Below are 27,205 nucleotides of genomic sequence, written 5' to 3'. Positions count from 1 at the left end.
AGGGAGAGTACTGGTCTCTCGAATACCAGGGTTATCGGCAACTATTTCCGGCTAGTTCTAAATCGATTTCAACAGTGGAGTTTTCGTTTTCTTGCATTGGTTGTATTCGCATAAGGATTGGGATCTATCAGAGGTATTGTTGTTCAATTTCGGCGATTTCGACAGGGAAGGAAAGGTTCGTCGTTCCTTCTTTCGTTTGTTTTTCTTGAAAATCTTTATTTCTGTTTTGGGGTATATCATCTGGTATCAGAGCAAGGTTGGGTTCACATCTGGAGTTCGGCAGTGAAACGGAGTTTTCGTTTTTCGATTTCGGTTGCATTCAAGGCATTTTCTTAGTGAATTGGAAGTATACCAGAGGTTTCGGGAGCGTCGTCTGCCGGGAGTTAAGGGTGAGTATCTACTTCGACGATTGGTAGATAAGAAGAAGAGTAAAAAAAAAAATTAAAAAAAAATCTCATGGCAACTACCAGAATGGAGTCGATGGTGGAATCGGTGGCAGGAATTGTGAGCTCTGTATGGGAGGAGGTGAACTCGATGAAGGAAGAGGTTCAGAAGATTTCGGCCGTGGAACAAGGGTTGACAACGCTGATTGAGCGGGTTGAACAACTCCTGCATACCCAGGGTTGACGACGTTGGATTCGGCAATGGGCGATAACTCAATCCAGAGAGGTATCGGACATGGAAGAGACGGTGGCGAGGTTGATTGGAATAGGCCGAGCCGATATGAAGTGCACCCAGAAAGTTAGAGTTGCCCATTTTCGAGGTGGAAGACCCCGATGACTGGATTTACAGAGTTCAAAGCTACTTCTCACTTAATCGGGTATCTCATGGTAAAAAACTGGAAGTCGCAGTAGTATGTCTTGAAGGGGATGCATTACAATGGTTCAAGTATGAAAATAACATGAGGGAGATCATGCATTGGGAAAAACTTCAGTCCTTATTGCTATAACAGTTCCAAAGTTTCGAAGACGGCTCTCCTTATGTGAAATTTTTGGCGTTGAAGCAAGAGACCACAGCGAGAGATTATAGAAGGCGATTTGAGAATTTGACTTCCACATTGGAAGATATTCCAGAATAGGTGTTGGAGTCTAACTTTGTTAATGGCTTAGGCCCAAAATTCGGGCCAAGGTGAAGGTGTTGGAGCCAAATGGGTTGGGAAGGACCATTAAGTTGGCACTCGAAAACCAACGGAAAACATAGTTGGGGGTAATGGGAGAACCATGTCCATGGCAGAAACGATGAAACATGGGATGGAGAAGAGGACGCCATTCAGGAAACTCACGGAAGCTGAAATCCAGTACCGAAGAGAGCGGGGTTTGTGCTACAGTTGTGATGAAAAATTTTCAGCTGGGCATAGATGTAAAAAAAAGGACCTACAAGTGATGATCTTACAGGAGTTGGAAGAAGAAGTTATGGAGGATAGCGACGACGGCAAGTGTGAAAAGCAGGAGGAAGAGGTTAGTGTGGTTGCTCAAATAGTGGAGGTGTCGTTGAATTCGGTAGTGGGATTAACACTTCCAAAGACTATCAAGATTGCGGGAAGCATCGGAGAACAGCCAGTCGTCGTACTTATTGATGGAGTAGCAACCCATAATTTTATTTCCACCACAGTGGTCCAGAAACTACACTTGCCTTTATCTCCAACAGCAAAGTATGGTGTTCAATTGGGTACAGGTGCGATACTGCCTAGGGAAGGAATTTGTAAGAGGGTTCGATTAACTCTTCAAGGAATAGAGATTGTGGAGGATTTTTTGCCTTTGGAATTGGGAAGCACCGATGTGATTTTAGGGGTGCAATGGTTGGAAACCTTGGGAGGCACTTATACAAACTGGAAGACACATGTTATGAAGTTTAGAGTGGGTAATGAGATGGTGGTGTTACAGGGATATCCCTCCTTGCACAAAACTCTGGTTTCACTTAAGGCGATGATGCGAACTATCAAGAGGGACATGGTGGGTTCTTGTGGAGTTGGACAGTACCACAATGGTAGAGTCACAACCGAGGGAGGACACGACAGTAATGGTGGAGAATGTTTTGATGACGTTCGGGGATGTTTTTGCCATGCATCAAGAGTTACCACCAAAAAAGGAAAAAGAGCATGCCACAACTCTGAATGAGGGAGATTCACCAGTGATTGTTTGCCCATATCAGTACCCCCAAATACAAAAAGATGAAATAAAAAGGTTGGTGAGAGAAATGTTGGCTGCTAGATTCATACTGCCTAGCACTAGCCTTTTTTCAAGCCCCGTGCAATTAGTCAAAAAGATGGATGGAAACTGGAGATTTTGTGTGGACTATAGAACCCTCAACAAGGAGACTATTCCGGATAACTTTCCCATTCCAGTGATCGATGAGTTGTTAGATTAGCTTCATGGAGCACAAGTCTTTTCGAAGTTGGACTTGAAGTCGGGATACCATAATATCCGAATGAAAGTAGCTGATGTGCACAAGACAGCCTTCCGGACTCATGAAGGACACTGTGCATGAGCTTTTTGGGCTTACCAATGCCCTGACTACATTTCAATCCCTTATGAATGAGGTATTCAAACCCTTTCTCCCAACTTAGGTATCAATTGTGTATCCTAAATCGACTTCACATGGTGGGTGGTAGAAATTATTTTCTTCCAACTTAGGTATCTCTTTATACTCTGGTTTTTCGCCAAGACAACGTAGAGTGAAGGTGCGGCACCGGCGACGGCGCCAGCGGGCGATGGAAACGGTGGCGTCGGAAACAAAGGAGGCGAAGAAATCGGTGGAGGAGGAAGAAATCGAAGGGAAGGGGATGTAGCGGCCGGCGAGGAGCTGTTGATGGCGACAGAGGCGGACAGGAGGGGCTTGGTGTCCCCCCCGCTCCAGATCCCGCCACTCGCCCATTAACGAGCCGGCTCCCGAGCTTTCGAGCCGAACCTTGATTCGGTCAAGCTCGGCTTGTTAACTCAAACGAGTCTATTTCGGATCTTGAGATCGGCTCGAGCTCGAGAGATACCAAATCGAACTGAGCTGCACTGAGCCGAACTCGAGCCGGCTAGTTTTGAAGCCACCCCTACCTGTTATGCATAATTGCCATTGCATATCCTCCAAATAAAAAGTACTTGGCCAGTCACCAACCACATATGGGAAAATAAACAAACTTCAACTTCAATTATCATGAGTTTATGATTAATATAAGAATGTGTTTGGATTAATCAACTTATTTATTTTATCTAGATCTAACTTGATTTATAAATGGCCAATTTGGGTTGATACCATCTTAGACTAGACCACAATTTTTACATATCTAACAAGCCCCAGTATATCAGCGAGTATTAGTCAATATGCCTCGGATTTTGGAGGTGTCTTGACAATACTTAAGTTTTTTTTTAAATAATGGTCTAGCCAAAAGACAAAATTTGATTTTTATGAAATTAGATTAGATCACTAGTTTTTATGTATTTTTTTCATTTTGGGGCACTAATACTAAAAAATTACTTATTCGTGTAGTAATCATTTTTTTTACCTAATTTGGGGTTTAAGTATTATATTTTAATTAAGTATATTGTTATAATTTACTCATTCTCTTATTTTTTATATCGTTCTCATTTTGGACACTAACACTAGAAATTGTTTTCCAGTGCACATGAACTCATCCACACTAACACCAAGTTTGAAGATGAAGTTCATGTAGATGAATGAAATGAATTTGAAACAGAAGATGAAGATGAACTTCAAATTTTCAGTTTGTTGACCTCACTTAGTTACAATTATTTTCAAAAATTCTATTATCTAAAAAATTATTTTAAACTTAGTTATAGTAATATAAATTTTCATTTTAAAGGTAAATTTCCAACATACCCTTAGTACCTTAATTTTTATGATAAAATGTAAATAATAGATCAAGATAAATATTTTGAAGGTAAATTACAAAAAAATACCCTTATATATAAGTAAAATAAATATAATAGATTGGATAGCTAAAATGGCTAGATTGTGAGTCCACTAATTTGTAGATTTAGAGTCCTAGATCACATGAGGTTCTAAAAGGATGCATCTCTCTCAATTGTGAGACCTCAATTCTCTCATCATCATCAATGGAGATGGTTCAAACTTCCCACTTCATCCTTTTTTTTTCCCCATAAAGAGACAAAATTGGTGATTGGCGAGCTGTCTTGATCTTTGTAGGTAACCAATTACGACACAGGTGATCAGCTAAGACTAGAGGTATATGTTTAAGGAGTAATAGATGTTGATGTAATTTGAAAATGTCAAAGCATAAAGTGGCATAATTGTTTCAATGTTGGTGTCACCATTCCAAGCTTAGAGTGCCCGGAGAGCTCAGCTTACCATGTAGTTATAACAAATTTATCTGTAAGTGGCAAAATTGTTTCAATGTTGTTGTCACCATTCCAAGGTTGGAGTGCCTAGAGAGGTCAACATACTATGCGGTTACAACAAATTTAATGAAGGTGTCATGTTATCTCCCAATGAAGAATAATTGTCACTCTTTCAGAATCCTTCTCTTTCTTGTAGCTACTCTCGTGTAGTGGAAATTCATGCCTTTTTGCAATTTAAGCCCAAAAGTCAGTCTTATTCTTTGACTTATGGAGTTGTTGGCTTTAGAATTGCTAGATTTGAGCTTAAATTTAGGAGGATTCCTTGCGGGGACAACAATTTATAGGGTACATAGACCAAGTGTGAACCCCTCGAATGTAGTTTTTCAAGTTCTGGTGTCTTTTGTTGAAAGTTAAACTTGAAAACGTCCAGTCATAATTGTAGTTGTAGTTGTAGTTCTTCTTAATGTAATTGAGAATCAATTAGAGGAAGTGTTCGAAAGAGGGAGTTTTACCCTATATCCTCTCATCACTTTGTTATAGATGGAAGTAGAGTTCTCCAGTAATTTTTGTGTGTATATTTATTAGTTGTAGATGGAAGGCCAATGAGAGAAGAGAAGTCGGGAGGCTGAGTGGGGGGGAAGAGAGGCAGGCCGAGAGAGAAGAGAAGTCGGGAGGCTCGACCTCCCGTGCTCTATGACGGAGGTCGAGAGGGAGAGGAAAGGAAGGCCGACAGGGGTGGGGGAAGAGGGAGGAGAAAAAAAAACACTTTGTTGAAAGGATCGCGGAGGGAGCAGAAATCATCGGGAGACGAAGGCCGAGGAGAGGGAGAAGAGAAGGGGGCGCAGGGGAGAAGCAACACGCGTCGTGCGTGGAAAGCTGATGATTTGCAAAATAGGTAGGAAACAACTTTCCCCCTTTTTTGCCTGAGCGAATAGTGTAATCTCACTTCAATTCAAGTATTTTTATTCTAACGCCATTTTTTTATGAACTAAATAATACAGGGAAAATTTATTCCAATTCATTATGGACTAACCCCCCGTTAAATAAGTTCTTTGAGTAGACGGTGGTTCAAATATGCTAATATCCTTACTTTGAGTGTTTTTTATATATGTAAATAATTTAATTTTTATACATATTGTGTACTATTTGTACTCCACTATCGATGTCAGAAGATAAATTAAATGTCAAGCTGACTAACCCCTCAATATACCTGAACACGTACGAAGGGGAAATGATTCACGAATCACGACGATATTTCTATGCCAGAGTGGAAAACAACCCAGCCATTATCCATTATCCATTATCCATCAAATCATTCATGATCCATCATCCATCATCCATCAAGTTGTTAAAGTGATTTTAATAATTATTTTAATTATCCTATTAACATACATAAATTGTTATTTCATCAAATTGTTCTTTAAAGTGAATGATAAAATTATGTGTTTAATTTATAAATCACTATGTAGATTCACAAATACTAAAATTTTTATGTGCTTTGCTTTTATTTCAAATAATTCATATGCTTTAATAACTTAATTATTTAATATTTAAAATTAAAAATAAAGGGAATGCTTAAAATAAGTTATTAGACTTAATAATTTTCACTAAATGTATGATATGTGCATGGACTATGCCATGAATCTCCATTCACTCTAGCATGAAAAGAAGACCGACTTGTATGATATGATTCTTTTCCAAGAAAGTAGGGACAAACACAAAAATGTGACTCCCACTTCTTGACTAGACATGAAAAAAATTAAAGTGCACCCATTGAATCAGAAAGGCATGATTTCATAACCATCAACATCTAATGCTTAAACGTGAATCTCGAAACCTTTATTGAAGAATGGTAATAAAAACTGTGGTCATATTTTGATATAATTCAAGAGGATAATCATAACTACCTAAAAAATAAATTATTTTAAATTATCTATAAAGTTAAAAGTTCGAAAATAGGAAATATCCACTGTACGTGTATCTATTCACACGAAAGAATGATTTCAAGATTGGTGCCAATTGTGTTCCCACTACTCACCTATTTTTGCACCTGTTGTGGACAGCTATTTGCCACGTATGTGGCTGCAATATAATCCTCCAAAGCGGACACGGAAGGCCGGGCAGGTTCCAACGCTATAAATTGTGGCCAACCCGGTATCGCAGAGGCAGGCTCAGTGCAAGCAAGAACTTCGAGGTAGACGATGAAGGGCCAGCGGATACACGAGTACGTTATTCCGTTCCCTGCACAAGATGTATGGGAAGTAGTCGGCTCCATCGAGCTCCCGCGTCTCGTCAAGCATTTGCCTGGGGTCCTCGATGACCTTGAAGTGGACGGCGATGGATTAGAGGGGACTATCTTTACTCTAGTCGTCCCTGAAGGTGATATCTCTGAATTTAATTTCCTGTTGTTGTTATCTCTTTAATCTTGAATTTGCGGGGATACGAGGTAATAGGAATGACGGTGCAAGTCTGTATGTACGACCCGACTCTTGGTACTGTTGGACGTCTTCGGTATTCAATGGGGGTTGGAGCTCGTCGACTGATCTTCGTTGATTCGGATTTGTAATTTTTTTTTATGTTTTGCAGGATGGCCATTTCGGGTGTACAAAGAGAAGGTCGTGAAGGTCGACAACGTTAATCGAGTGAAGGATGTCGATGTGATTTCAGGCGGAGTGCTGGACCATGGGTTCACCTTCGGCCGCACTCGATTCGAGATCGTGGAACTGAGTCCGACAACCTCCTTGTTCAGGGGCATCATCTTCTACGAGATCAATGACGACCAAGCGGCAGAGAAGATACCGATGGTGAATTACATGGAAATGGACGCCACCGCTGAGGAAGTCGCCAAGTATTTAGTGAAGAAAAAATCTTATGCGATGAAGCTGAGCGGGGAGCAGTCATTCGAGATGGACGTCCCCCACTCTGCAGACGCCGTTTGGAAAGTCTACAGCACGCTGAAGCTCGCACAACTGATGAAGGAACTTAAACCTGGTTCCAATTATCAAGGAGACGGTTCTGTTGGGACCCTTTTTTCTGTAGTCGTCCCTCCAGACGGTAACTACACTTGTTACTTCGCTCGAAAATTGCTCTTCTAAGTACTCTCTGGGTTTTCATAATCTCTTTGTTCGTTTAAATGAAAAAAAAAGAAAACTACTTCTGCTTCATGCGTGTTGTAGGTCCCATCGGAAGCTACAAAGAGAGGATCGTAACTGTGGATCACCAGAAGCGAATGAAGGAAACCGACGTGATCGAAGGAGGAGTTCTGGAAAGGGACTTCACCTTCTTCCGCATTCGGTTCGAGATCTTCGAGAAAGGTCCGAACTCGGCCACTATAAGATCCACCATCACGTATGAACTGAATCCCACCTCCCCGACTGCGTCTGTAAACATGAGTAAGCTGGCCAATGTGATGGAGATGAAGGTTCCCGGTGACATCGCCTCCAAATACCTGAGTAGCCTAAACAAAAAAGGTTGACCCTCCGGCGCTGGTGGGGAGGGCTCTGGACGCCCTTCTGGGGGGGGTTTTGGTGAGCCTGAAAACCCTCCGGCTGCAACAGGTGGAGCTCCACCCAGCGGTGCCTGATAGTAGGAGCTTCTGCTGTTCTTGTTCTCATATCACTCTGCTATTTCCTTTGTTAGGGTTTGCTGTAAATGATGTAAGCTTCTAAATTATGAAGAGTTGAATGCTACTCTGCTTCTCCTCAATCATCGAATAAAAAAATCTGCATAGCTATAAGAGATTTTGTGACCGAGCTGAGTTCGGATTCCATCCATGGTATCCCAAAAGGAGACTTGGGACTCAACTTGGAAGTCAAAAATCCCAGTGGGATAGGGGTGAGTTATCTCCGAGTCCAACATCGAAGCCATTGTTAGAACCGAACCGGACTGACTCGTTTAATCTGATTAAATTGGAATCAGACCCTGTTTCCGTTCTCACATATGAAAATTGATTTTTGGATAAAAATATGTATACCAATCTCGTTGGTTTGGACTGAACTTGAATGTGACTGGTTAGTTTGGCTCGGTCCAATTATTTTCTTACGAAGAAATAGTCAAAAAAATTTAGTCGAATGACCAAGTTACCTAAATAGAAAGGGTAGTATTATCCCACCAAAGACTGATTTATATCCAACTTCAACAAAATAATATATATACAAAAAATAAGAATGTGACCCAATTGGATCCAATTTGACCATTGGTTGATTCCGGTCTAACCCGATTGGACCAAAACCGATCATCCACCGGTTTGATGACTAGTTTGGTTTTAAAAATATTGGTTCAAAGGCCAAATTTGGAGCAACTTAGAGGGAAAATGCCTATAATATAATTGGCAATTCTACTTTTGACATAACCACCAACCATCAATGGCAAATTGACTCATTAGTTGCAAGTCTACTCATTGAGTCTCAAAACAATGATTCTATGAAAATGGTGGAGTCCTTTTATTTAAATCCATAAAAAGTAACAATTGAGTCGACCAAGATAGGGAACAAGGAAATCAAGTAACAATTGAGTCGACCAAGATAAACCAAGAAAATTTAGTTGAATTTCATCCGATGTTTATTATTATTTTAGTTAATAGAGACTTAATTGAATATATTTAAGTTTCGGTTTATGCTTTTTTGTAAAAAAAAAGTATCTAGTTTGTTCCTCGAATTCTCAAACAAGGAAAACAATAAATCTTAGGTAATTGAAAAAAAGAAATAAAAAAAATTAAAAATAAAGGAAACCCAAATAATAATTTTTAGTAATTGTCACAAAGTCAATCCTCTTTGGGAACTAAGTTATAGTTTTAGGAATAAGTAGAATCCTCTTATATCCTTTGATCCACAAATTAGTTTTACATTATGTAGAATTGTCTCTAATAAAGAGGAAAGAAAAAAGCCAACTAATTGAACCATAAAATTAGGGTCATAACAAGTTGAAGAAATTAATTTTTAATTATTTAAATAAGATTTAAAAGATAAGCACTTGAATATTTAGCTCAATGAAAAAAAAGTTGGAAATTTGGAGTTTTTGAGGAGTCTAAAACTTCTCAAGGAGAGGGAGTGAGTTTGAGTCTAGTGTGATTCTCAACATTCTAAAAACTAGCCATTGTCAATGGATAAGATTATTTTAGTATTTAAAAAATAGGTGAAAACAAAGCTACAATTTTTTTAAAAAATTATTAATAGATTCTTTTTTCTATTGAACTTGTTGCTAGATCATTGACAAAATTTGAACACCTATAGCATCTAGATCTGCCTCCGACTTTTTGAAAAGTTGAATTTTGGTTGTGTGGGGTACAGTCTTTTTCCATTGCCGGATCCTTTTTGCTTCCAATGTCTCTTTCTATGGTTGAATCCTTCTTTGCATTCCACTCCACTAGCTTCTTCTCCCACAAGGGTTGACTCCTCATATTAATCAAAAACTTATTGTTAGTGGGTTTGGATTCCTTTTTCTTGCTTTTTCCTCGAATGGGGTTAACTCCTATTGTGTGCTCTTCATAACAAGGATATACTCCTCATTTTAATCCAAAACTTACTATTAGTAGGATTCAACTCCTTTTTCATTTCTACTTTTTTTATGAGGTTGTTGAATTTATGGAAAAGAGAAATACTTCATTTACTTGTTGTAATCAAAGTACATGAACCCCTATTTATAATAGAGGAAAGTAGCAGAGTCCAATTACAATTAAATTACCCTTGTCCCAATTACACCCAAACTCTAACACTTAAAGATAAGTCCTAGCATAATTAAATAACTAAACATAAATAGAAGACTAACATAAGTAAAACACCTTTAAACTGAAACTCTTTTGTGAGACCTGCTTCCATAATAAATTTCGCTCTGTCAGATTTCTTATTGTGTAGGACTCATCATGCCATCATTGTTTGAGCTTGGGGGCTTCTCCTTGGTCTATGGGCCTTATGCCCATCTTCCACATCTCTTGGATGTATGGGTCTTCCTTGGTCTTATGGGTTTGGGCCCATCTTCCAACACTCTTGGATACATGGGCCTTCCTTGTATTGTGTGGGCTCGGGCCCATCTTTCAACACTCCCCCTTCTCAAACTGGGGGTGAGAGAACATCATGAACTCCCTGCTTGCTGCAAATGGTGTATATGATCTTCTTGTATAAAATTACAATCCTCCATATCTTCCAGCACTCCCCCTCACGTTGGTGGTATTTTCCATGAGGTCTTTCTTGCATAAGATAAGTGATAGTAAAATCACTCAAAGTCATATGACATTGTTCCATACTCTAGTCATAACTCATGTTGGATGTAGGGCACACTCCTATCTTCTGTAGGTAGTGGGTCTATACGTAGTGCTCAGAAGTGTAATAAAACTCTTCCAACATTGTGTCCCAACTCGGGACACCGACTCTCAAATGGTAGGAGTAATAAATGCCAATTAAATGAGGTAATGGGTAATTACCCAGAAGATAATATTCTGGGGCCACCTTGGCTTTCGTCATCAACCAGAATAACCAATGTTGATGAAAATTAGCAACTGAGAAATCCTTCTTCAATAATAATGTCTCATCCAAAAAGACACAATAACTACAGCAGAAATGCGTTTGGGCCCATATAACACAAACCAAAATAATAAAAATCTTTGTAAAAGGACCTATGAAACAATCCGATGCGAGTATCTGTACCAAATAATATGTTGACCAAGAAATATGTTGTGAATACCTCAAAATAATATTCTAGACAGAGAAATAGATTCGAGTAGAACCGAGTAAGATATCATACCAATATAGCCAAGTTGTAGGAAAATAGGTATAAACCTTATGACCCGGACTCGTATAAACGAGGCAGAAAATAAGTGGGATATTTTCCTGATATTTTTTTATCAATAACGGAAACTCAAAAAGTGATGCAAAAAATTTAGCTTAAATTCAGATTTTTCAATGTAACAGGATACTAGCATGACCTTTGATTTATCCAATGTGAATATATACTTAAATATAGATAAGATTGATATAAAGCTTTCTCCTTCCATAACCAAACTTAAATGCCTTTCATCCAAGTATAAGTTATCTTCATAAAATATACTTCTTTTGAGATAAATAATCTGAGATATTTTGGTCTTTGTAATCTGGCTGAACTAATTACTCTTTCTCCTTTTGCCAACATAATCATTGACTCTTCCAAGATTAATATCTTCATATACAAAATTCATATCAAGAATTGGTTGAATATGTAAGAAAATACACTTAAAAATCTTTCTTTCGATATATAATTCTCCATATAAAATATCGTTCTTGATAGCATGAAATAACTCAGAAGGAGAAGTTTTCTGCTGTTGTTCGAACCTCTTTAGCAATCTGACCTTTGCTGATTCAAATATTGATTTATCTTTTTAGAAAACTTCAATTGCCAAAATTCATTTTTCATTGGAAAATAGACTCAAATATCTTTCTGATATATAATAATCAATTTGAAACACTCAGTATAGAGGTTAAAATGCAAATCAAACAATGGATATAGGGACAAAAAAGCGGAAAAATAGATAAATATGAACCTAAACTGCTAAAGATAATAGATCAGAAAAGGATCCCATTATCTCTGTTGGATGACCGAGTCAACTCACATAACCTGGTTTGATACCATGTTGAATTTATGGAAAAGAGAAATACTTCATTTACTTATAGTAATCAGAGTACATGAACCCCTATTTATAATAAAGGAAAGTAGCATAGTCAAATTATAATTAAACTATCCTTGTCCCAATTACAGCCAAACTCTAACACTTCAAGATAAGTACTAGCATAATCAAATAACTCAACATAAATAGAAGACTAACATAACTAAAACACCTTTTAATGGAAACTCTTTTTTAAGATCTGTTTCCATAATAATTTTGGCTCTATAAGACTTCTTATTGTGTAGGACTCAACATGCCAATAATTAATAGGCCCGGGGCCTTCTCCATGGTCCATGGGCTTGAGCCCATCTTCCACGTCTCGTGGATGTGTAGGTCTTCCAAGGTATTATGGCCTTTGGCCCATCTTCCAACACTCTTGGATATGTTGGTCTCCATGGTCGTGTGGGTTTGGGCCCATCTTCCAACATCAACTCCATGGTTAGAGGTTCAACAGCTTTTATATCTTCAATACATGGTTTGACTTCTCCTTCCTTCAATTTTTCGTTTGCAGGATTTGATTTCTTTTTCTTCATTTGATGGGTTTGACTCCTCCCTTTTTCTATCCTCAGTACATGATTCAACTCGTGTAATTTAGATCTTATAGTAAGTGGGTTTAACTCCTTTATTTTATTTTATTAATTTTTTTTTTTTTTTGCTTCTTTTTGTTGATATTCTATCATAGATTCGAATCTTTTTATAAAAAAATGACTTGGATGCTTTTGTTTTCTACCTATAATTCTATTATAGACCAAGGTCAGATATCCAAGTTTTTTATCAGAAAAATTTGGAAACGGAGAGAAATCTCATGTCAAGTATACTCCAATTATATGATCTTTGACGACTAGTCATCTAGTATATGCTGAGAAGGGGCTCTTTCCAGAATTATAAATAAATGCGGAGGCCACATTTGACAACTACACAAAGCAGACTTAATATTAAAATAAAATTGTATATGTTGAGAAGGAGGGTCTAGATTCTATTTACTGAGATTTAAGGAGATTTAAGCAGCTAATTTAAGAACTACTTAGAAAAGCTATGACCACATTTGCAACATTCAAGAGGGAATATTTATGGGTCGCCTTTGACTGTATATTATTTATGAGTATTTGTAAAAATAAGTTAAAATATTAATTATTTATATTATTATGTTAAAAAATTAGATAACACCTAAAATTCCCTATTATCTAAGAGATCCTTGCTATTTTCTGGAAGTGCCACGAAGCTCCCGGTTCAGCCACAGAACTCACGTACCTTTAAACCGGATGCAGATGTTCGGCCAAATCAAACACGTGTTTGAAGGGCTTAGGCTCTTGAGTTCTTTGCACTTATCCATTGCCACGAGTCTTTGACTGCATTCCAAGAACGACAGCGGCTTCCGGCGGCGAAACGCTTCAAGTTGCAACGCTATAAAGCCTATAAATAGGACAGTGCATGCAAGAGTTTGGAGGAGAAGAAGAAGATGAAAGGCCATCGTACCCACGAATATGTCGTCCCCTTCGCTGCAGCCGATGTATGGGAAGTCGTCAGCACTCTCGAGCTGCCGCAGCTCGTCAAGAATATGCCTGGGGTCCTCGATGACCTTGTAGTGGACGGAGACGGATCAGTTGGGACGCTCTTCACCCTCGTCGTCCCTGAAGGTAACGTTTATCTGAATTTCTTGACGTTGTATTTGCAACGGAGGGGTCTAAGTCTCTAAGACCCAACACGTAGTTCTGTTAGACATCTTCTGTCATCAATGGCGGCTGCGGGCTGTTACATGATGGAGGATAGTACTGCGGGACGACCGATAGTCATTGTTTCTGTTCTGTGATTTTATTTTTTATTTTTAATGTTTTACAGGATGGCCGTTTCGGGTCTACAGAGAGAGAATCGCGACGGTCGACCACGTTAATCGGTTGAAGGACGTAGATGTGATCTCAGGAGGTGTACTGGACCATGGCTTCACCTTCTGCCGCACTCGGTTCGAGGTCGTCGACCTGGGTCCAACGACCTCCATGTTCAGGGGCACCGTACTCTTCGAGATTAATGATGACCAAGCGGCCGAGAAGGTAGAGATGGTGGCTCTCATGGAAATGGACGCCATTGCCAAGGCCATCGCGAATTATATAGTGGAGAAAAAATCTCACGCGAGGAAGCTGGCCGGCGAGCAATCGTTCGAAATGGAGGTCCCTCACTCTGCAGCCGCCGTTTGGGATGTCTACAGCACACTGAAGCTCCCAGAATTGTTCAAGCAATTGATTCCTGATATCCAGTGGGAAGGAGACGGTTCCGTAGGGACTATATTCTCTCTCACCGTTGCTCCAGGTGGGTAATTACAGTAGGACGTTATGACTTCACTCCATTGAAATCGCGCTTCTGTGTTAATTCTTACTGGGTTTTCGTCGTCTCTTCATTTATATATAAAAAAGTCTAATCACTCCTTCTCAAACCAGACAGATGATTTAAGAGTTCTGATTCGGTGTTTGTTTAGGTCCCCTTCCAAACCGCAAAGAGAGGATCGTCACACTGGATCACCAGAAACGAATCAAGGAAGTCGACGTGATCGAAGGAGGATACCTGGAGAAGGACTTCACCTTCTTCCGCACCCGGTTCGAGATCATCCAAAAAAGTCCCAAGTCATCCATCATCAGGTCCATCAACCTGTACGAGCTGAATCAGAACTCCCCGACGGCCTCCGAAAACATGAAGCTCGCCAATGTGATGGAGTTGAAGGCCGTAGGAGTCGCCGTCTCCAATTATCTGACAAACCAAAAATAAGGTGGAGCTGCACCGAGCGGAGCCTCGTGCTAGTAGAATCCGATGTTCTGGTTCTCTGCTCTGTGCGCCATATATCTTGCTTTTGTATTTCCAAAATAAGGACGATTGCTTTTGTATTTCTCTTTGAATTTGTTGAATAACCAGGACGAAAAGGAAATTGTTATTCTATGTGTAATTTCTATTATCTTTTTTATATTCGGCTTCGGTTTCTTCAAATTAATTTTTAAGGTATTATCTGATTTTATATATTTATTTGGCAATCGACTGAGAAACGGCTAAATGAACGGAAAACATTAAGCATGAAAGTATCTAACTTTCCTCACACAAATACGCGAATTTTCGCCAACATTTCCTGATCAATTAGTGTTGGCTTGAGTTGATTTGACGAAAACAAATCATCCTACCGGTTTGATGACCAATCATTTTACTTTGAACCTGACCACCAACCTTCAATGGCAAGTTGACTCACTAGTTGGAAGTTTACTCATCGAGTCTCAAAACAATGATTTTATGAGACTAGTTGAGTCCATATATTTAAATTCATAAAAGTAACAATTGAGTCGTCCATGAGAGGGGGACTAGGAAATCTAATTATATGTAGAATATAGAAATATAGGATAATATTGTCATGATTATCATTGATCAAATGAATACTATTTATAGAATTACAATAGAAACAGTACGTGATTACAACTCTACAATTTGAGTATGTCTCTACTGAATGTACAGGTTCGCATGCGGTGCGGGACGGGACGTCGAGGGGAAAATATAAATTTCCCCCTCAACTTAGGTCTCTCACTGAAACGACATGGAGCTAGGTGCGACACTCGGGAGGTAGTTGTCGATTGAGCGGATGACGACGGCAATGATGAACATGGGTCGCGATAGCGATGACTACGACGGATGTGGTGACATGAGATCCCGGTTTGTAGAATGTCGCAATGAGAAGGACGATGATGGCATCGGCGAGATGGAACGACGGTGATGCCGTCAACGAGATTGAATGGCGGCGATGGCATTGAGGAGACCGAACTGTGGGCGAAGGCTAACAACAACGTTCAGGGATGATGGTGGCGATGGGCGGCATGCAACAGCGGGGTGGAGGGATTTAGGTGTGACAATGGGGGGGGGGGGGGGGGGTGTTGGAGGGGAGGTTCGATGATGGCGGAAAGCTATTTAGAGAGACGGAGAGGGGAAGATAAAAGTACTAAGTGTGGGCGGCGGCAGTCAACTACGCGACAACCGCTACTTCCAAAAAGGATTTGCAATGACAATGGACTGGTTCTAATTAATCTAACGGGAGCTCTGATACCATGTATAATATAAGAATGTAGGATAATATTGTTGTGATTATCATTGATCAGTTGTACACTATTAATAGAATTACAAGAGAGAGTACGTGATTACAACTCTAAAATTTGAGTTTATCTCTAATTCAATCACTAGTTACCTTTGTCTCTATCATTATCTTAATCTTTATCTTTTTCTCTATCAGTATATGTCTATAATTTTTAAAACATAAACAAAATATAAAAAAGAATTGTAACTTAATATTAAAATAAGAAAAGTGTAAAAACTATAACTCATTGCAACATAATTTAGTTATTTTTTTGTCCAAATAAAGTGGATTTATATAGTAAATATGGCATTATTTTTATTCATTTGTCAACAATATTTAAAAATTCAACTTATATATATATGCATTCTTGATAATTTATATGAATAATTTTAAATTAAAATATGAATACATAATGTCAAAAATTATAGTTTATGAATCTGCAATTTTCCTGCTAGATAATGTATTAGTCAGAAGTTACCTAAAAATTCCTTTGTGGTGATAATCAACTTATCAAATAGAAACACTTTTACATGCTAAGTTAATCAAATATTAATCTCTCATAAAATAATCCTCTCACTTTTAAATTTAGTTGAGCTTTATCTGATGTTTATCTGATGTTTATTGATTGTTTTAGTTAATAGAGACTTAATTCAATATATATGAGTTACCATTTATGGGTTTTTATAAAAAAAATATCTTGTTTGTTCCTCAAATTCTCAGTCAAGTAAAACAATAAATCTCATGTAACTGAGAAAAAGAAAGAAATCAAAAATTTTAAAATAATGGATACCCAAATGCTTAATTTTTTGTAATTGCAACAAAGTCAATCCTCTTTGGAAACTAGCAAATAACATTTAAACTAAGTTATAGTTTTACGAATCTTTAGAATTTTGTTATATCTTTTGACTAAAAAAATTATTTTTATGTTATGAATGAGGCAAGAAAAATATCTTCATTGATGGTGCTCATCTAAAAAAAAATACAAAAAAAAGTAAAGCGGACTGACCACTAAAAACATTGAAGGAAAAATAGTGTAAATAAAATGTATGATAGAATGACGAAACGATATCCATAAAATCATAGGAGCAGATAAACGCCTAGTAGTTGATCCATAAAATTAGGGTCATCACATGTTCAAGAAACTAAGTTTTGAGTATTTAAATAAAAATTAAAAGATAGACACTAAAATACTTAGCTCTGTGAAGAAAACTTGAAAAGTTAGCTGATTTTCAATGTTTTCGAGGAGTCTAGAACGTCTCAAGGAGAAGGGGTGAATTTGAGGAAGGTAGTGTGATTTTCAACATAATAAAAACTAGCCTTTATGGATGGATAATGTTCTTTGAGAATGTTTTGAAATAGGAGAAAATATAGATAAAAAATATTAATAATTATTTTTCTTCTCTTGAACATGTTGTTAGGTAATTTACAAACTTTCGACACCTATTGCTTTTTGATTTACCTCTGACTTTCTAAAAAGTTGAATTTTTGTAGTTTGGGGTACAATCTTTCCTTAGAGCAAATCCTTTTTGCTTCCAATGGCTCTTTCTCTGGTCGAATCCTTCTTGTTGTCCGACTCCATTGACTTCTTCTCCCTTCAAGGGTTGACTCATCATTTTAATTTAAAACTTATTATTACCCGGTTTGGACTCCTTTTTCTTGCTTTTTCCTCAAATGGAGTTAACTCCTATTGTGTGTTCTTCACTACAAACTCCTCATTTTAATCCAAAACTTATTATTAGCAAGATTCAACTTCTTTTCCTTTTCTACTGGTTTAATGAGGTCGACTCCTTGTTTAGGGGTTCAATTGCTATTATTTCTTCAATACAAGGTCTGACTTCTCCTTCCTTGAATTTTTTTGTTGGGAGGATTTGATTTCTTGTTCTTTATTTGATGGGTTTAACTCCTTTATGTTTTTATATTTTTATTTATTTTTTATTTTTCTTTTTGATATTCTATCGCAGATTCAATTTTTTTTTTTTAAATGACTTGGATGTTTTTGTCTTCTACCAATATTTCACTTATAGACCAAGTTTAGATATCCAAGTTTGTGATAAAAAAAAAGTTTGGGAACTTAGAGAATTTGAAATTGTAAAAAAATAATTTAGTTTAGAAGCATTATTTAAAAAATATACAAAATCATAATTTTTTGGAACTAAGGTATTTTTACTTAGTCCCATAATACAACTAAAATTCCTTAAACTTGGATCTATTTATCTTAATAAGATTTGGAGTCACAAGTTTGATAGTTGAACTCCAGGCGAATAAGGGGTGCTTTGACTTGAACACAAGTTGTAGGTCCAACCCTACACAACTTGCCCCCTCCCAATTGTGTCTCCTAATGTCTTTAAACCGAACCGGTAGGCCCATTTGGCTAAATCATACACGTGTTTTGAGGGGCATAAGCTCTTCAGTTCTTTGAACTTATCCGTTGCCACGCGTCTTTGACTGCATTCCAAGAACGGCTTCCGGCTGCAAAACGAGAAAAGTCGCGACGCTACAAAGCCTATATATAGGGAAGAGTACGAGGACAGTGCATACAAGAGTTTCTAGACGACGAAGAAGATGAAAGGCCATCGAACGCACGAGTACGTCCCATTCCCTGCAGCCGATGTATGGGAAGTCGTCAGCACTCTCGAGCTGCCGCAGCTCGTCAAGAATATGCCTGGGGTCCTCGATGACCTTATAGTGGACGGAGACGGATCAGTTGGGACGCTCTTCACCCTCGTCGTCCCTGAAGGTAACGTCTCTCAGTATTTCTTGACGTTGTAGTTGCAACGAAGGGTCCAAGTCTCTAGCACCGAACACGTAGTTCTGTTAGATATCTTCTGTCATCAATGGCGGCTGCGGGCTGTTGCATGATGGAAGATAGTACTGCGGGAGGATTGATAGTCATTGTTTCTGTTTTGTGATTTTTTTTTTTTTTTGTTTTTGTTTCACAGGATGGCCGTTTCGGGTGTACAGAGAGAGGATCGCGACGGTCGACCACGTTAATCGGTTGAAGGACGTCGATGTGCTTTCAGGAGGAGTACTGGACCATGGCTTCACCTTCTGCCGCACTCGGTTCGAGATCGTCGACCTGGGTCCAACTAGCTCCATGTTCAGGGGCACCATTCTCTTCGAGATCAATGATGACCAAGCGGCCGAGAAGGTAGAGATGGTGGCTCTCATGGAAATGGACGCCGTTGGAAAGGCCATCGCGAATTATATAGTGGAGAAAAAATCACACGCGAGGAAGCTGGCCGGTGAGCAATCGTTCGAAATGGAGGTCCCCCACTCTGCAGCCGCCGTTTGGGATGTCTACAGCACACTGAAGCTCCCAGAACTGCTCAGGCAATTGTTTCCTGATATCCAGTGGGAAGGAGACGGTTCCGTAGGGACCATATTCATTATCACCGTTGCTCCAGGTGGGTAATTACAGTAGGACGTTATAAGTTCACTCGATTGAAATCGCGCTTCTGCTTTAATTCTTAGTGGGTTTTCATCGTCTCGTCATTTAAACAAAAAAAGGTCGAATCAACTCCGCTTCTCAAACCACACAGATGATTTAAGAGTACTGATTCTGTGCTTGCTTAAGGTCCCCTTCCAAACCTCAAAGAGAGGGTCGTCACACTGGACCAGCAGAAACGAATCAAGGAAGTCGACGAGATCGAAGGAGGACACCTGGAGAAGGACTTCACCTTCTACTGCACCCGGATGGAGATCATCGAAAAAAATCCCAAGTCATCCATCATCAGGTCCATCATCCAGTACGAGCTGAATCGGAACTCCCCCACGGCCTCCGAAAACATGAAGCTCTCCAATGTGATGGGGTTGAAGGCCGTAGGAGACGCCGTCTCCAATTATCTGACAAACCAAAACTAAGGAGGAGCTGCATCGAGCGGAGCCTCGTGATAGTAGAATCCGATGTTCGGGTTCTCTGCTCTGTGTGCCATGTTTCTTGCTTTTGTATTTCCAAAATAAGGACAATTGAGTAGTCCTGGACGATTGCTTTTGTATCCCTTTGAATTTGTGAATAACTAGGACGAAAAGGAAAGGGTTATTCTATATGTAATTTCAATTATCTTCTGTGTCAGATGTTTTAAAATTATTTTTTAAGGTATGATCTGATTTTATATATTTATTTGGCGATCGACTGGGAAACAGCTAAACTAACGGAAAATATAAAGCATCAAAATATCTAACTTTCCTCACACAAACACCCAAAATCTTCGCCAATATTTTCAAATCAATTAGGCCAACACCATATAAACCACAAGACTATAAACTCCAAACCAAACTAATATTCTTTTAAAAATGTGATAAATTCAAGGGAATTTCATCAAAATAACCATTTAAAACAACTTATTTTGAAAAATACCCAACTTTAACCGGTCCACTGCATATGTGTACAGTCAAAGGTGACATGTAAGTTTTGACTACTTACATGTTACCATGTCATCCGTGTAAAGAAGTTAGATGAACACATCATCTGCCATGTCATTATTTTGCCACATCATCTGCCACGTAAATTGCCAAGTCATTAAATTAAAAAATTATATAATTTTTTTAAAATAAAAAAATCAAATACACCTTTTATGTCCCCACTCATCTTTCTCCTCTCCTCTCCTCTCACCCTCTCGCTGCCGCTCGGCCTTGGCCTCCTCTCCTCTCCCCCTCTCGCAGCCACTCGGCCTCGACCTCCTCTTCTCTCCTCCTGCTCGCCCTCTCGTGGCCGCTTGGCCTCGACCTCCTCTTCTCTCCTCTTGCCCCCTCTCCTCTCGCCCTCTCGTGGCCGCTCGGCCTCGACCTCCTCTTCTCTCCTCCTGCCCCCTCTCCTCTCGCTCACTCACCGCCGCTTGGCCTCGGCCTCCTCTCCTCTTACCCCCTCTCTGTTAAACACCTAGCCAACACTACCCAAACGACTGGCCTGTTAGGAGCGGAAGGCATAGGTACTTAACCCATGCCCATAACCAGGATGTCCCATAACATCATACCCCCCCCCCCCCCCTTCGCGAGCCGACGACCACGGCGGTGTAACGACACAGGCCCAACCTGGGTTTTTATCCTATGCCCTACCTTTATTTTAATGCAGCCTTTACGCGCGACGCAACAACACTGCCCCGACCGAGGTTTTTATCCTACGGCCTACCAGTATTTAAATCCAAGCTCTGCAGCGTTGCCGGGAATCAAACTCAAGATCAAGGGTCGGCTCTAATACCAAATATTAAGCACCTAGCCAATACTACCCAAAAGACCGGCCTGTTAGGAGCGGAAGGCATAGGTACTTAACCCAGGCCCATAACCAGGATGTCTCATAACACTCATCCTCTCGCAGCTGCTTGGCCCTGGCCTCCTTTGGCCTCGCCCTCTCTCCTCTAGCTGTCGTGGCTCCCTTGCTGCCGCCTCTCGGCCTCGATCTTCTCTCCTCTCCTCTCTCCTCTCACAGTGCCTGTTGCCGCTCGGCCTCGCCCTCACCCTCACCCTCAACCCCCCCCCCCCCCCCCCCCCCCCCTTTCTCAATAAAAAATTAAAAAATATTTTAAATCGATAATAAAATATGTTAAATTAGTAAGAGTAAGACTTTTTAATTAATTAGTATATTTATTTTATTTTTAATTATTTTAAATATAAGGTAATAAAAAGTCTATCAATAAATTTCAAAAAATGTATTGATAAATTTGATTTTTAAACACCAAAGTAAAATTTTCAAAAAAATTAATTAAAATATTTTTTAAATCGATAATAAAAGGTGTTAAATAGGTAAGAGTAAGATTTTTTATAACTTATTATTTTAAATATAAGGTAATAAAAAGTGTACCGATACATTTATTTTTTAAACTCAAGTAACATTTTCATATTTTTTTATTTAATAAATATTTTTAATTGATAATAAAAGGTGTCGTAAGATTTTTAATTAACTAATATATTTTTTTAATAATTTATTATTTTTTAAATAATGTGATAAAAATTATACAAATAAATTGTATTTTTAAACTATAAAATATTTTTTTGTATATTTTTTCAATTTATAAATATTTTAAATTTCTAAATATTTTACTTTTCTAAATATTTTAAATCAAATTAGTATACTTATTTTATTTTTTATTTTTTAAAATATAAAGTAATAAAAGTGTAACGATAAATTTTTTTAATTAATAAATATTTTTATTGATATTAAATGGTGTTAAATATGTAAGAGTTAATTTTTTAATTTTTTATTAGATTTTTTAATAATTTATTATTTTAGATATAAGGTAATAAAAATGTATTTGATTGTTTTTGTTTTTTTTAAATTATTCAAAAAAATTATCATTTAATGACGTGGCAACTGACATGGCAAAAGACGTGGCGAAATAATGACATGGCAGAAGACATATTCATCTAACTTCATTGCACTTATGATGTGGCGACATGTAAGCAGTCAAAGTTTAGGTGTCACCTTTGACTGTACACATGTGGAGTGGACCGGTCAAAGTTGGGGTATTTTTCAAAATAATTTGATGACATCGTTGTTTTTCAAAATAAGTTATTTTAAATCTTTATTTTGGTGAAATTCCGTAAATTCAAAGTTACAACTAAATCACATTCTAGGCAAAGCAAAGTTGGAACAAACCCTATCACTTGTAGTCTTCTTCATTGACAAACCCATAAGATTTGGCTTCAAATCTTATCTTCTCAGCCACCACTCGTAAAACTGGGAATAGTCAAACAACACGGCACCCACCACATCATCGGGAAGCCATGCATCCTCTGATGTCATCTTGCCACAACATCCATGGCCATATAATTTTCCCATGTTAGTTAATCTTTTTTTCTATTCTTTTATTTAGGATATTTTTCAATTAAAAATATTTTTAAACAATTATTTTCTGTTTTAAAAAAAAACATTCACATTTCATTTCTTTACCTTCACTTTAATAAAATATAAAATAAAATATATGATTATAATTTAATTTCAAAATATTTTTTTAATGTAATTAGTTCTGTATTTTACTTAATACATTATTAATACCGTCATTTAATTATTTTACTTTAAGATATTATTTATTTTAATACAATATTAAGTAAAAAATAATTTTTAAAAAAAATTCTTATTTGTTGGTACAAATTTTCTACCTTTTTTTTGTAATAAGAAATATAAATTGGTATATTATTTAAATAAAAATTTATTCTTAACTATTTAATAACTTTTATTATCGATTTTTAAAAAATATTTTAAATTTTATTTTAAATATTACTTTAGACTTTAAAATTTTAATTTATCTGTACACGTTTTATTATTTAAAAAAATTAATATTCAAAAATATTTTAATTTCTTAAATATTTCTAATAAATATTATAGATATTTTTAAATATGTAATTAAAATCTTACTTATTATAAGACGTGGCATCCTACATGGAGGATGGCGTGGTTTCCCGATGACATGGGGGGTGACATGTCATTCGACTCTTCATGTGCTGATGTGGCACCAACTAAGCAGTTAAAGTTTATGTATCACCTTTGACTATACACATATACATTTTATAAGTCAAAGTTGGGTATTTGTGATATTTAGTTGAAAAATTGGTTATTTGTGTTATTGTTTTTATATAATTGGGTAGTACAGTGAAATTTCCTTCATATGCATAGCTAAAGAGATTTTGTGACCTAGCAAAGTTCGGATTCCATGCATGGTAAAGGGGATTTGGGACTCAATTTGGATCTCATAAATTCCAGTTGAAGAGGGCGAGTTATCTTTGAATCCATCTTCCAAGCCATTGTTAGAATCGGACCCAACTAAATGGTGTAATTCGATTAAACTGGAATCAAACCTTGTTTCTGTTCTCATATAAGAAAATTGATTTTTGGATAAAAATATGAAAAACTATCTCGTTGGTATAGACTAAACTTGAATCTAACGGGTTAGTTTGGCTCAGTTCAATTATTTTCTAATAAAAACAATAGTGACAATTTTTTATTCTAGAGAGGATTCAAAGTCATGACCAATTACCTATATAGAAATGGTAGTATTAACAAACATAAGATTGATTCATGTCCAACTTCAACAAAATAATATATATACAAAATAAGAATGTGACCCAGTTGCATCAAGTCTGACCAATGGTTGAATTCGATTTATCCCAATTGGACCAAAACCGATCATCCTACTGGTTTGATGACCAAAACCTTCAAAGGCGAATTGACTCACTAGTACCAAGTCTACTCAGTTGAGTCTCAAAACAATGACTTTATGAGACTGGTTGAGTCCTTATATTTAAAATCATAAAAGTAACAATTGAGTCATCCTATTGAGGGGACAATGAAATCAAGTATATCTCAATATTTTTTAATATATAAAAATTAAAAATTAAAAACTATCATGACATAATATAAATATAAGCAAAGTTTAAAGACTAAAACCCATTGTAACATAATTAAATTATATGTACAATTGACAGGTTAAAGTTGGGTATTTATAAAAATAAGTTAAAATGTTAATTATTTATATTATTATGTTAAAAAAAATTAGATAATACCTAAAATTCCCAATTATCTAAGAGACCCTTTCTATTTTCTGGAAGTGCTACGATGCTTCCGGTTCAGCCTCAGACCTCACGTACTTTTAAACCGGATGCAGACTGTGGACCCATTCGGCCAAATCAAACACGTGTTTGAGGGGCTTAGGCTCTAGAGTTCTTTGAACATATCCATTGCCACGAGTCTTTGACTGCATTCCAAGAACGACAGCGGCTTCCGGCGGCCAAACGCTTCAAGTTGCGACGCTATAAAGCCTATAAATAGGACAGTGCATGCAAGAGTTTGGAGGAGAAGAAGAAGATGAAAGGCCATCGTACCCACGAATATGTCGTCCCCTTCGCTGCAGCCGATGTATGGGAAGTCGTCAGCACTCTCGAGCTGCCGCAGCTCGTCAAGAATATGCCTGGGGTCCTCGATGACCTTGTAGTGGACGGAGACGGATCAGTTGGGACGCTCTTCACCCTCGTCGTCCCTGAAGGTAACGTCTATCTGAATTTCTTGACCTTGTATTTGCATCGAAGGGTCTAAGTCTCTAAGACCCAACACGTGGTTCTGTTAGACATCTTCTGTCATCAATGGCGGCTGCGGGCTGTTGCATGATGGAGGATAGTACTGCGGGACGACTGATAGTCATTGTTTCTGTTCTGTGATTTTATTTTTTATTTTTTATGTTTTACAGGATGGCCGTTTCGGGTATACAGAGAGAGGATTGCGACGGTCGACCACGTTAATCGGTTGAAGGACGTCGATGTGATCTCAGGAGGTGTACTGGACCATGGCTTCACCTTCTGCCGCACTCGGTTCGAGGTCGTCGACCTGGGTCCGACGACCTCCATGTTCAGGGGCACCGTACTCTTCGAGATTAATGATGACCAAGCGGCCGAGAAGGTAGAGATGGTGGCTCTCATGGAAATGGACGCCATTGCCAAGGCCATCGCGAATTATATAGTGGAGAAAAAATCTCACGCGAGGAAGCTGGCCGGCGAGCAATCGTTCGAAATGGAGGTCCCTCACTCTGCAGCCGCCGTTTGGGATGTCTACAGCACACTGAAGCTCCCAGAATTGTTCAAGCAATTGATTCCTGATATCCAGTGGGAAGGAGACGGTTCCGTAGGGACCATATTCTCACTCACCGTTGCTCCAGGTGGGTATTTACAGTAGGACGTTATAAGTTCACTCGATTGAAATCGCGCTTCTGCGTTAATTCTTACTGGGTTTTCATCGTGTCTTCATTTATACAACAAAAAAGTCGAATAAACTCTGCTTCTCAAACCAGACAGATGATTTAAGAGTACTGATTCTGTGCTTGCTTAAGGTCCCCTTCCAAACCGCAAAGAGAGGATCGTCACACTGGACCACCAGAAACGAATCAAGGAAGTCGACGTGATCGAAGGAGGACACCTGGAGAAGGACTTCACCTTCTTCCGCACCCGGTTCGAGATCATCGAAAAAAGTCCCAAGTCATCCATCATCAGGTCCATCAACCAGTACGCGCTGAATCAGAATTCCCCGACGGCCTCCGAAAACATGAAGCTCGCCAATGTGATGGAGTTGAAGGCCGTAGGAGACGCCGTCTCCAATTATCTGACAAACCAAAAATAAGGTGGAGCTCCACCGAGCGAAGCCAGTAGAATCCGATGTTCGGATTCTCTGTTCTGTGTGCCATGTTTGTTGCTTTTGTATTTCCAAAATAAGGACGATTGAGTAGTCCTGGACGATTGCTTTTATATTTCTCTTTGAATTTGTGAATAACCAGGACGAAAAGGAAATGGTTATTCTATATGTAATTTCAATTCTCTTTTTTATATTCTGTATCAGTTTCTTCTAATTATTTTTTAAGCTATGATCTGATTTTATATATTTATTTGGCAATCGACTGAGAAACGGCTAAATTAACGGAAAACATTAAGCGTGCAAGTATCTAACTTTCCTCACAAAATTACGCAAATTTTCGCCAACATTTCCAGATCAATTAGGTCAACACCAAATAAACCACAAGACTATAAACTCCAAACCACACTAATATTCTGTCAAAAATCTGAAAAATTCAAAGTTAACGACTAAATCACATTCCATCGTAGTCAAAGCAAAGCTGGTACAAACCCAATCGCTTGTAGTCTTCTTCCTGGACAAACCCAAAAGATTTTACTTCAAATCTTTTTCTTCGGAGCCACCAGACTTATCAAACTGGGAATCCCCGCAGATCATCAGAGCCACCAGACTTATCAAACTGGGAATCCCTGGTCATTGCGACGACTGCAAAGACAAAACCTGGATCTCTCTCACTCCCACTTGCAATGAATCAAGCAATCAAGGTGGCTTGTCTCTTCATGCGGGAAGGGGACGGAACGAGATATAAAAGGATTAGAACGAGGAAGGTCCAAGATATAGACGTGTAAAACCTAGAGGAGGAGTAGTCCTTCCTGTAGCTGTATCTCTTTGCAGAAGCAGAAACAAATTCTGTCAGAGAAGGTTTGTCCTCATCGAGTCTTTTTCGGTTTTAGTCATTTTCATTGAAGAGCAAGTTGTTCTCTTGCACGTTTCGAAAGCTCCAAGTTAGGTTAGATTACTTGAGACGTGGTCACGAATAAATTTTCGTAGGACTTTTTCAAACCTCAGCCACTTGTTTGTGAACCTATTAACATGAATTCACCTCCCCAAAAATCCTA

At 38.2% G+C, this 27,205-nt stretch overlaps 5 protein-coding genes across 5 annotated transcripts; all 5 read left to right on the top strand.

Moving 5' to 3' along the window:
- Positions 1–1,220: 1,220 nt before the first annotated feature.
- LOC137934230 (uncharacterized) lies at positions 1,221–2,117 on the top strand. The gene has a single exon (XM_068778504.1). It carries the CDS (start codon positions 1,221–1,223, stop codon positions 2,115–2,117), a length of 897 nt encoding a protein of 298 aa, XP_068634605.1.
- A 4,367-nt stretch (positions 2,118–6,484) lies between these two features.
- LOC137934508 (S-norcoclaurine synthase 2-like) lies at positions 6,485–8,058 on the top strand. Its single transcript, XM_068778894.1, has 3 exons — positions 6,485–6,689; positions 6,897–7,364; positions 7,487–8,058. Exons 1-3 carry the CDS (start codon positions 6,512–6,514, stop codon positions 7,783–7,785), a joined length of 945 nt encoding a protein of 314 aa, XP_068634995.1. The 5' UTR covers positions 6,485–6,511; the 3' UTR covers positions 7,786–8,058.
- A 5,880-nt stretch (positions 8,059–13,938) lies between these two features.
- Positions 13,939–14,841, top strand: LOC137967093 (S-norcoclaurine synthase 2-like). The gene is made up of 2 exons (XM_068813526.1): positions 13,939–14,247; positions 14,414–14,841. The coding sequence occupies exons 1-2, from the start codon at positions 13,998–14,000 to the stop codon at positions 14,698–14,700; spliced, it is 537 nt and encodes a 178-aa protein (XP_068669627.1). The 5' UTR covers positions 13,939–13,997; the 3' UTR covers positions 14,701–14,841.
- Positions 14,842–18,601: 3,760 nt separating this feature from the next.
- On the top strand, positions 18,602–19,900 carry LOC137934229 (S-norcoclaurine synthase 2-like). The gene is made up of 3 exons (XM_068778503.1): positions 18,602–18,776; positions 18,979–19,443; positions 19,614–19,900. The coding sequence occupies exons 1-3, from the start codon at positions 18,602–18,604 to the stop codon at positions 19,898–19,900; spliced, it is 927 nt and encodes a 308-aa protein (XP_068634604.1).
- A 4,936-nt stretch (positions 19,901–24,836) lies between these two features.
- Positions 24,837–26,138, top strand: LOC137934228 (S-norcoclaurine synthase 2-like). The gene is made up of 3 exons (XM_068778502.1): positions 24,837–25,014; positions 25,216–25,680; positions 25,852–26,138. Exons 1-3 carry the CDS (start codon positions 24,837–24,839, stop codon positions 26,136–26,138), a joined length of 930 nt encoding a protein of 309 aa, XP_068634603.1.
- The last annotated feature ends 1,067 nt before the right edge of the window (positions 26,139–27,205 follow it).

Source organism: Aristolochia californica, unplaced genomic scaffold, assembly GCF_029961685.1.
Source record: "Aristolochia californica isolate CCGP_79_NKW_82.1479 unplaced genomic scaffold, dmAriCali1.0.hap1 SCAF_6, whole genome shotgun sequence".
Classification (NCBI taxonomy): Eukaryota; Viridiplantae; Streptophyta; class Magnoliopsida; order Piperales; family Aristolochiaceae; genus Aristolochia; species Aristolochia californica.
The sequence above is the reverse complement of the archived record's forward strand: the minus strand, read 5'-3'. Positions and strand labels throughout refer to the sequence as shown.

Excerpts from the sequence above, each read along its gene's own strand:
- LOC137934230 (XM_068778504.1), top strand. The coding sequence starts at position 1,221 with ATGTCCATGGCAGAAACGATGAAACATGGGATGGAGAAGAGGACGCCA.
- LOC137934508 (XM_068778894.1), top strand. The coding sequence starts at position 6,512 with ATGAAGGGCCAGCGGATACACGAGTACGTTATTCCGTTCCCTGCACAA. Across the intron at positions 6,690-6,896 it reads TACTCTAGTCGTCCCTGAAG|GATGGCCATTTCGGGTGTAC; the intron begins GTGATATCTCTG and ends TATGTTTTGCAG. Across the intron at positions 7,365-7,486 it reads TGTAGTCGTCCCTCCAGACG|GTCCCATCGGAAGCTACAAA; the intron begins GTAACTACACTT and ends TGCGTGTTGTAG.
- LOC137967093 (XM_068813526.1), top strand. The coding sequence starts at position 13,998 with ATGGTGGCTCTCATGGAAATGGACGCCATTGCCAAGGCCATCGCGAAT. Across the intron at positions 14,248-14,413 it reads CTCTCTCACCGTTGCTCCAG|GTCCCCTTCCAAACCGCAAA; the intron begins GTGGGTAATTAC and ends GTGTTTGTTTAG.
- LOC137934229 (XM_068778503.1), top strand. The coding sequence starts at position 18,602 with ATGAAAGGCCATCGAACGCACGAGTACGTCCCATTCCCTGCAGCCGAT. Across the intron at positions 18,777-18,978 it reads CACCCTCGTCGTCCCTGAAG|GATGGCCGTTTCGGGTGTAC; the intron begins GTAACGTCTCTC and ends TTTGTTTCACAG. Across the intron at positions 19,444-19,613 it reads CATTATCACCGTTGCTCCAG|GTCCCCTTCCAAACCTCAAA; the intron begins GTGGGTAATTAC and ends TGCTTGCTTAAG.
- LOC137934228 (XM_068778502.1), top strand. The coding sequence starts at position 24,837 with ATGAAAGGCCATCGTACCCACGAATATGTCGTCCCCTTCGCTGCAGCC. Across the intron at positions 25,015-25,215 it reads CACCCTCGTCGTCCCTGAAG|GATGGCCGTTTCGGGTATAC; the intron begins GTAACGTCTATC and ends TATGTTTTACAG. Across the intron at positions 25,681-25,851 it reads CTCACTCACCGTTGCTCCAG|GTCCCCTTCCAAACCGCAAA; the intron begins GTGGGTATTTAC and ends TGCTTGCTTAAG.